Genomic DNA, 9,657 nt, shown 5'->3' on the forward strand with positions numbered 1-9,657 from the left:
TAGGCAGTAATTTTTCCTTCTGCCTTCAGTCCAGCCTCGTTTCCACGTCTCTACCCGTCACCGGAATGTCTGTCCCTCAGCTGGACTCGACAATGCGTTGGGCGCAGGGACGGCAAAGCTGGTGGTATAACTTCAAGGCCTTTAATGCCTCGCGCGTTGTTTTCGCCAACCTGAGCAGGGTGGAAAGAATCAGAGAGTCCACTTTAGCACGATTGACCTTGCCTGACATGATCTGCTTTCGGTAAAGACAAATCACTAGCCCGTCACTGTAGTCACACTATAATACGGGAGTGTCTAGTCGGGACGGATATATGCTGGTTGATCAACCTATGAATTAGCGGTTTAAGGATTTAGGAGGACAACCGCATCCCTACTCCTACCCAAGGTCGGCGCATCGATTCTTTCCAGCCGGTCAAGCTTGTTGAAGTCGACTCTCTAATACGATACCAGTGCCAGCTAGGTAATGGCGTTATCGAACACGAATATCAATCAACCGTTGCTAACGGCGGTCGCTTCACTCAATACCACATCTTGATCGATCGACATAGTATGGTAGTTAATAAACAAATAGAAACGGATCAGGCAATTCCTTTATGATCAACACTACTATCCGTCCTTGGGCCCGCGAGGAGGCAATTTCAGAGTTAGTGTTCCCTCGAGCGTCTAACACAACTCACGATGGTTATAACTAAAACGGTTGCGATCCGCCTAATCAAATAATTCTAACACAGGCATTTAAACATATCTTTTTCACTGAGTGAAATCTTATGATACCTTCGATTCGCGCATTATCTCAACTTAATTTACCATGACTTAGTTAAGTAGAAACAGCGTATTTAAGAGCTTGGAGTCACAGCGTAAAAAGAGATTGACGATGAACAGATTAGCTCCTCTATCAATTGCGCCGGTTGGCGGTTCAATAAAATGGGTGAAAGAAACTCGAATGGCGGCGTAAGAGGCGCGGACCTTGAAGATGTTGACTCCTTCGAGCGATTAAGAACCTAGTTAAGGAAGGTATCAGGACATTCAATCTAATGAAGAAACACTCCTTCAATTATATAAGAAGCGTCCTAAAAACAGTTACTTATATTGGGTTTTCCCGATGGGCTATGGAGAGATTGGATCCCCATCGTTTTAGACGGACGCTCCTCTCGGGTGCTCTGGCATTATTTACATGCTTGCTCATTTAGGAAGGTGGCTTCACCCGGCAAGCGGCGGTTCAGCGTTATCCAGATCGGTTGCCACCGAGGGATGATGATACGCGAAGACGGGGGTTAATATTGACGAACATGGGCATCGATATCTGGTTATCTGCCCCGAAGCCGGGGCACGTCCTGACAGGGAGGGTGGCGGGAAACGGTCCTCATAGGCGATTCGGATTATCATGGGGAACGATCATCAACCAAGACCTCGGTATTCCGCGACATTGCTATTAACATACTACCTGTCTATCAGGCCGATACTTTGATTTCAGCTGCTTGCCGTTCCCTGCGGCACTCACCAATATTAGCAATGCGGGGTCTGGAGATCCTAGGCAGCGTCGCCAGCGTCCTCGCCGCCGCCCCGGCGTGCGCCAGCGCCACTTCCAACAGGAAGCCGGAAATCCAGCGTTTACCTCCTCTGCGGGAGCAGGCGGTGCTAGTAGACGGATGGACCGAGGAGCGCAAGGCGCTGATCCCGGGCCTGCTGCGCAAGTACCGAGTCGACGCTTGGTTGGTTCGTCTGAACACCCCCCCCCCCCCCCTCCTCTTTCTCTCCCCTCCCCCGCCCACCTTCACCAGGATAAAGAAGTCCGTGCTAACTTGCCAGCGCCGCCGCGCCTAGATCAGCCAGCGGGAGTACGCCGAAGACACCGTGTTCTGGGCGCTCAAGGACGCGACGCAGTTCTCGGCGCCGCGGCGCACGACGCATCTGTTCCTGGCGGAGCCGCTGCCCAACACGACGGCGCGCGCCTACTCCTGGATCGACAACACGCCCGCCGTGTGGGCCGACCTGCGGCGGGTCCTGGCCGCCGTCGGCCCCCCCGCCACCGTCAGCGTCGCGCTCAACACCCACGCGGAGATCGCGTTCGCCGGCGGGCTGCACGCGGGCGAGCGCGATGCCCTGTACGCTGGGCTCGGCGTCGACGCCGGTGACGCCGGAGGAGACGCACAGCGGCTGACTCGCGACCGCTTCGTGCTCCGCCCCATGCTTGCTGTCGAGTTCGTCGCCACCATGGTCCCGGGCCGTCTCCCGTGGTACCGCCGGATGATGGAGACTGCCTGGGCGATTATCGAGGAGGCCTTCAGCGAGGCCGTCATCGCGCCCGGCCAGTCGACGAGCTGGGTGAGTCTGGGGCGCTGATCTGTTCTTGTCTCGCGCGTGGCATATGACACTTTGGGCTGACATCGAGGTTCTCCCCCCCTCCTGATGCCGTAGGACGTCGAGTGGTGGATGCGGGAGAAAATCCAGGCGTTGAATTATACCACCTGGTTCCAGCCGAGCGTGTTCATCCTCACGGGCGACGGCTTTCTGGCCGCAGACGACTTCGTCGCCGCGATGGACGACCCGAGGGCGCCGGACCGGCCGATCCAGTACGGAGACCTGATCCACACGGACTTCGGCCTCTCGGCTCTGGGCTTGAACACGGACACGCAACATCTAGGCTACGTCCTCTACCCCGGGGAGACGGAGGCGGACGTGCCCAAGGGCATGGTCGAGGGGCTGAAGAAGGCCAACCGGCTGCAAGACATCGTCAAGGGCAACATGAAAATCGGGGCGACGGGCAACGAGATATTGAAGGCGTCCCTGGAGCAGATGCGCAGGGAAGGCATCGAAGGCAAGATCTACTGCCACGCTACCGGGGAATGGGGCCATTCGGCTGGAGCACTCATCGGTACGTCCACCTCCCTTTTTGCACGTAACTCGCCTCTCGCTGCTTTCGTTCCTGACTCACGATCTTCGCGCGTAGGCATGACGAATCTACAGGACAAGGTCCCGGTGCTTGGAGACCTCCCCTTACTAAAGAACACGTACTACAGCATCGAACTCTACGCAGAACATTTCGTGCCCGAGAGGAACAGGACTATCGTGTTCCCCCAAGAGGAGGACGTCTATTGGGACGAGGCGAAAAATAGCTGGGAGTGGGTGTATGGTAGACAGGAGGAGCTACTACTGATCAGGACGCCTGCTGAGGATATCCGAACGATTCTAGAGGAGCTATGAGTGCGCATAGAGGAGGGATATGCGCATACTGCAGTCATACTCTTATCTATTGTTTAAGCTTGGAATGTTCCTCTTTTATTATACCTACAGCATGATGAATGCCTAGGGATTTTAGCGCTGCGAGACGTGTTCCGCATGCGCCCTTGCATAGAGTAAATACCTAACATCGGGACCCGTCGGGTTTGGGTGCCATGTATGTAGTAAGCGTTATCTCGCGCCTTGCTATCTCCATTAGACATAACAGTCTTGCTGCCGTTGACTGATACCGAGGTTTCAACGTGACCACTAATGATGGTCACGGTGAGGGGCCGCGTGCCTTAATTTTTCGGGTAGGTATTCATTTTCTTTCGCAACGAGGCAGGTAGATGCTTGGCCTTCGCTAGATACTTGGCCAGCGTCCGCATCCAATGGGAGACGCAACAGCTGCACGCCGGGCATCGGAAGGACAGGTCTAGAGGGTAGTTCATGATGCAATCGCGCCTAGGTCGCGGCCGACCGAAAGGCGAGTACACGACGAGAGAGCATTTTGTGGGGTTGATGTAGGTCGAGCAGGAGAAACAAGATGCGGGTTTCCAAGACTCGGGGTAGGTTTGAAACCACCTATGCAGCCGGCGGTGTCGGGTGTGAAGCCTTTCGATACAGAGGTCTTGGTTGGACAGTCATCCGCGGGTCAGGCACGGCTTCATACACACTGTGCTGGTCGTGATTGGCATGGATAAGCTATTGCTGAGAGTGAGATCGCGAACTGTGTGCTCCTCCGCTGGCCACCTAAGAGATTGCTTTCTGGCGGTTACGGTCGATTCTACGGGGGAGCTAGAAAGAGGGTAGGGCGAGCACCCAGCTTTCTCCTGACCACAAGGAAGTCGGTAAGCGAAGAGGGCACGCGTAGATAGCGGTGGACAAACCAACGGCGGGATTAGTTCGTGGCTTTGTCGATGTGGACGCCCACACGGCAAGCTACTAAATATGTTGGAGCAGGGAGGAGGAGGAGCACGGGGAGAGCCGTTCAGCCCTTCCCCCCTACTTCTCCCCCTGCCACACCTGGTCGCTTGTTTCCCGTTCCCTACGGGTTGCCCAATTAGACGATGCCGAGAGCCTGTAGATACCCAACGTGGGGCGAAATCGACAAATGGAAGTGTGGCGTATGCGAACGATGCGCCGGCTATCGCTGGTATTTGGGGAAGGGGACGGGGGGAGATACCGAGCAATTGGGCGGGCGTCAGGCCTCGTAGGTGCGCATATATATATGTGTGCGTATGTATATGGCGAGTTCGCAGGCAAGGAGACGTGGAATGGCGTTGTCCAAGATGAATACCCAAGGCTAGTAAGGAATGTCTACGTCGTATGTTGGCGGTACTTCTGCGACGCTCCAGGTCGGGGCCGAGGCCGGAACTGGATGTCGCCTCCATTCGCCGGTATCGTGCAATGCAGCGAGAGACTGGCAGACGCGACGAAGCCGGATGAAGCCACGCCGGTGGTGTAGCAGCCTGTGCTGCCCGCTGAGGTCACACGGCGAAGAGATATTGGCGGGGAATGGTCCGAAGCTCGTGCCACAGGAGCGAGATGGCTGTGACCCATGCTCGGCGCATGATTTCGTGACGCTATCGCGCAAGCGAAGCACCGGCGAATGTCGTAGGTAGGTAGGTCAGTAGGTAGATCAAGGTAGGCCTGCGTGGGTACAGGGGGTTCGGCGCTTTGCAACTGATTTCCGTGTAGCGCTTACCGGCGGGCGACACTCTAGGCATCTGTAGGGTCCGGCAAGCCTCTCGGGCAACCGCTGAGCGGTGCTTCGCTCTCCATTCTCGTCCTGAGGGTTCTTCGGCGGATGTTAGCAAGAAGGAGGCCGAGAAGGGAGGCGAGTAGGCGAGTAGGCGAGTGGTGTGTATAGAGAGGTAGACACTAAAGGTATATACCTTGGTACGTTGTCATGACGATTCTGGTAGGTACATCCTAGGTATGTACCTCCTATTTAAGCTAGGGCCACGGGACATACGTCATTGACAAGCTCCAAGCTCACCCTTACGTGCTATACTACGTAGCCCAGGTATAACTAGCCTATAGGAAACATATCTCCCCTCTTACATCCCCCCGGATTATTCAACCCCCGCTTATCTCGATCACAACACAAGGCTCCTAACAGAACCTCGTTGCCCTACTGTTGGGAGGTACCGGGCCTGCGTACAAGTATAACCGGTGGAGCATCGTGCACCGACAGGTGTGAGTATGCACGCGAAGTAATAGGGCCCTTCGCGCGGAGAGGTAGAAGTAGGTATAACATCACCACATGCGCTGCCCATCACACACGTCTGGGCGTGCTCTGAGCTCTCGCATTGCGTACAGAACGCCCCCGCCTGAGGTCCTTATAGGCATGGGGCCCACCGCCTGCGTGGGTACTGTGTACACGTAAGACAGGATGTGGTAGGCCAAAACGTTAGGGATGACAGATAACAGGTAGGTACCTACCTGAAGTACCCGGGTCCTACACGTTGATGGACGGAGCGCATCGAGATTTATGAGTATAGCCCCCGCATTGCACGATCCGAGTGGGTGAAATTGGATGTGTACCTAGGTAGATTACCCAGGGGCTGCCTGAGGCTTGGCCTCTAACTCGACCCAGAGGCAGTGGGCGTGATCCGGTGTGATGAGGTACCTACCGACCTATCTTAGGTACCTAAGAGGTGGCTGTAGGAACCTGACCTAACGTATCTACATTAGGTCCTCAGGCACATGAGGTAGCGCCTTAGGTACCTCCTCTGGCCCGTTAGGTACCTGCCTAGGTAGGTAGGTACCCAGGGTGGCATTGCAGGATGTACCTACTTGCTTGGGAGTAATAGGTATATGAACCGACCCAACGGGTATCTGCGCTTGACGGTAGGAGACAAGTCAGTGTGATGCAGGATGCTTGCAAGCTACCTGACGTGAACCAACCCCTACCGGCCCCTAATACCTCTCCTACCTTACCTACTACCGTCTGTCTCACTGGCTTCTAACTCTCCTCTCTTCTCCTTTCCGCGACGCTCCTCTCTCTCCCTTATCCAGATTGCCGTCGACCTCTATTTGCCTGCCTGGCTTGACTGAGCGCTTTTCTCCCCACACACCAGAAGGGGCTAGAAGAGAGAGGTCGTGTCGTTCCATAGTCAGCCGTCTTTTGATTTTATTTTATATTTCCTTCCTCTCTGTTCGATACTGGCAGCTTAGCCAATCACCTCTCGTCCCCGTCCTCGATCTTTGTTTTTACTCTTCTGTTTTTCCTCAGCATTATAAATACACTTTCGTTGGCCGCCCACCCTCGCCCCTCGCCCACAGCCACCTTCGCCCTCTGTACATCGCTTCCTATCCATCCTGTCCATCCAGTCAGACGTCACTGTTCTTTTTTTCGTCCGACATTCATAGATCGGTGCGTACGTTGCCAGCTTATTGTGTCGAGAGGTCCATATGACGTCTCGGCAATGGGGGTTATGACTAGAAGAGAGAGAACGAAAGAATACCTATTTCCGCATTCGCCCGCCCGGTTAGGCCGAGTCACCCTTGCTGACAACTCCCAGTCGTCTCCCAGGTGTGATCGCAACGACAACACTAGCAGTAGCAGGAACGGTAACATCCGATCGTAATCAGTGTCGGCTTGACCCAGTGTGAGGATATAAACAGAAGACGGGACAACCGGATATCGCCCGAGAAACCCATCCTACCTGATATCTATGATACCGGCCAGCTCTCTGCCAGCAAGTAAACAATAACCCGCCTACGATCATTCCGCCATATCTATTCAATAATACGCACTTTATTCTCTCCTTGCATCTGTCGGATCAACTGCCCCGTCGAGATTTTCGAGTCTGGTAGCTATTTAATAGTTGCAGCGGCAGCGATATCACTCCGTGATATCGTAGCGTATCGGTCGCATCGGATCGCATCACCTCCCGTCCATTTACCCCGTCTACGAACGAGACTACCGCCTAGGCCTATTACACGACCTCGATAGCTTCGCGCACCGCCATCCCGGCCAGGTATTCCTCTTCTGGCCGCGCCAAAGCTTTTCGACCGCCAACCCGGTGTTTCCGCGGCTGCTACGAAACGCGGTTTAGTAGGTGGCGTTCCCGACGGAGCGTTCACCTATACACCTATTCTCGCCTCAAATCTCCAAAAATATGGATGGTGGGAAGGGCGTAACGGACACGTCCGATGGTACCGTCGCCACGCCTGGCCGGACGTCTTCGAGCGCAATTCCTCCCTTGATGGCCGGTGCGAACGGTAACGGTACCAACTCGACGACGGCAAACACTGCCAGCCCGACGTTCAACAAGAAGAGGAAGAAGGATGGCTTAAAACCCATCATCACCACAGAAGGCCCGCCGGCTTTAGGGTAAGACCATTCGCTCGTTTTGTGTTGTCCCCCCCCTCCCCCTGGCCTATTTCTAGGGTTTTTCTCCCTCTACCTATCATCCCCATTTTCTGCCGCATTATGCATCACACCTTGCAGCCGTGAACAATGCATTTTGTTGGGTTGCACGGGTCCTCGATGCAGATATAGACCCATTGGAGCCCTTGACAACATGCCCCCATATTGCAGCCAGCGCGAGCAGGTAAGCGGACCGACAAGCGAGCGGACAGCCATGGCATCTCCGTCCTGGAGGAGACCAAGTGGAAACATCCACAAGTTGTGGCTATGGGTGCGGCAAGGATCGAGGAAACCGACAAAAAGTGATCTGGACGTGACGCCCTCTTCGGATTGGTGCGATCGGCATGACGATGTGATTCGTGAATCGTCTGGGTTTGGCGAGCCACGCCGTTGGGGCGTAGGTGCTATTCAAATTCCGCCCAACCTGTCAACACACGGCGTGTTCATCGCGCCGCACCTCCCCGGCTGTCGTGTGTGGTGCTGGTCGGGGAGAGCGATCGACGACCGAGGCGGCTCGTCGTCAGTTGCGCTGTCTATTATGCCATCCCCGTCTCGCCTGCTGCCTATCATGCCAGCTCTCCCCGCTATTCTGCGGCCGCGCTCCTCCATTCCTCTGAAAGATTCGTGCGCCATCGGTTGTGCTGCGCGAGGCACCGTGCTGTGGAGCGACCGTCGATGGAGGGGTTGGTGGGAGGGGCTGCAGGGGGTCGGACGGGTCGGATGGGGGGCGCCCTGTAGGGGTTTTGTACCCTGAAAGTGCCTGGGCTTACCACCTGTAACTTGTTCGCTCGTCCCCTGGTCCGAACTCGAGCGACTGGACCAAACACCTCAAGCTGGAGGACCGGTTAGCGCCCGCGGCTCCTGTCGCCTTGCGCCTACGCTCCCCCCCCCATTTCCAGGCCGGATCGGCACCGCACCCGTGGCCACCCAGGATCGCTGAGGAGAACATGTCGATGCGGAGAAGAGAGAGAGGATGGGAGAGTGTGTGACGACGGTGTTGCGGATGGAGGTATGTGGGAGAGAGGTACATACAGATGTGACCTGGGGGGATGGGACGGTGTGGGGGGGGAGTGACGAGAAAGTCGCCGCCGTCGGCCCCCCCCCGTCTCCCCTGTCTGTTACCGCCTCCCACCCACATGTGCGCCCAGTCAGTGCTGCTAAGCTCCCTCGAGCTGCCATCTCCTCTCCCTCCATCCACACATGCTGCATTACACACAACACACGCATTGTCCGCTCGCGCAAGCGCACGCATTCACGATAGAATCGGACGGACTGGCGGACCTGGCGGGCACGCTCCCGCTGCGGTTTTTTATTACCTTTTTTTTTGGTTTGATTCTGTTTTCTCTGATTGCTGCGTGGTCGTCATCCTCATCTCTGCCCTCTTCAATTGTTTTCTCCCCTCCGCCCTCCTCCTCCACATTTGCCTGGGCTTGGCTCTCTTGTCTTTTTTTATATTACAGTCGATTTCGGCGGACAGGGAAGTGCTGTACAAGGTAGAATTGCTGCGGCGATTTATTATTGCTCGCTTTCTTCCTCACGCTCCCCACAAGTCTGCCTCCCCCAAATCCCTCGCCCTCCCTCATCAACCCTCCCTCGCTCTCGCTCTCCTGCGTATGGCCACTCATCTCGACTCCTATTTGTCGACGACCGTCCCCATTGTTCATCTATAATTCCGTTTATTGTTGTCCATCTGTCTTGTTCTCTTCCCCCCTGATTTTCATCTCTCCCGGTCCATTTTGCGCATCTGCATTTCATTGATCCCGGCATCTCCTACATGCTTCCTCGGCTGCACGTAGGGGTACTAGCTACATCTGCATCACGACAACCTCCCTCTCGCGCTCACACCTCTGAAATCTTCTCCTCTTCACCCCCCCGCCTGAATTCCTCGTTCTCCTCGCCGACCACCCGGAATCCGCGACTCTGGTCACCATGGCTACCATGAAGAAAAGGTTACTGCCTACCATCTGCTAGTTTTCGCCTGATCGTGCGGCTCGCATCTCCCCCTCCCTTCTGTCTCCTTTGGCTTCACTTGGGACGCCTCGCGCTCTGGCTGCAAT

At 55.6% G+C, this 9,657-nt stretch overlaps 2 protein-coding genes across 2 annotated transcripts; one reads left to right on the top strand and one right to left on the bottom strand.

Moving 5' to 3' along the window:
• Positions 1–1,266: 1,266 nt before the first annotated feature.
• Positions 1,267–3,231, top strand: GGS23DRAFT_204646 (uncharacterized protein). The gene is made up of 4 exons (XM_051511821.1): positions 1,267–1,716; positions 1,825–2,325; positions 2,419–2,875; positions 2,951–3,231. Exons 1-4 carry the CDS (start codon positions 1,513–1,515, stop codon positions 3,202–3,204), a joined length of 1,416 nt encoding a protein of 471 aa, XP_051369719.1. The 5' UTR covers positions 1,267–1,512; the 3' UTR covers positions 3,205–3,231.
• A 422-nt stretch (positions 3,232–3,653) lies between these two features.
• GGS23DRAFT_204621 (uncharacterized protein) lies at positions 3,654–4,823 on the bottom strand. Its single transcript, XM_051511820.1, has one exon. The coding sequence runs from the start codon at positions 4,611–4,613 to the stop codon at positions 3,864–3,866; it is 750 nt and encodes a 249-aa protein (XP_051369720.1). The 5' UTR covers positions 4,614–4,823; the 3' UTR covers positions 3,654–3,863.
• Positions 4,824–9,657: the final 4,834 nt, after the last annotated feature.

The sequence above is a fragment of the Durotheca rogersii genome, assembly GCF_024521655.1.
Source record: "Durotheca rogersii strain YMJ 92031201 chromosome Unknown GGS23scaffold_20, whole genome shotgun sequence".
Taxonomy (NCBI): Eukaryota; Fungi; Ascomycota; class Sordariomycetes; order Xylariales; family Xylariaceae; genus Durotheca; species Durotheca rogersii.

Excerpts from the sequence above, each read along its gene's own strand:
- GGS23DRAFT_204646 (XM_051511821.1), top strand. The coding sequence starts at position 1,513 with ATGCGGGGTCTGGAGATCCTAGGCAGCGTCGCCAGCGTCCTCGCCGCC. Across the intron at positions 2,326-2,418 it reads CCGGCCAGTCGACGAGCTGG|GACGTCGAGTGGTGGATGCG; the intron begins GTGAGTCTGGGG and ends CTGATGCCGTAG. Across the intron at positions 2,876-2,950 it reads TTCGGCTGGAGCACTCATCG|GCATGACGAATCTACAGGAC; the intron begins GTACGTCCACCT and ends CTTCGCGCGTAG.
- GGS23DRAFT_204621 (XM_051511820.1), bottom strand. The coding sequence starts at position 4,613 with ATGGAGGCGACATCCAGTTCCGGCCTCGGCCCCGACCTGGAGCGTCGC.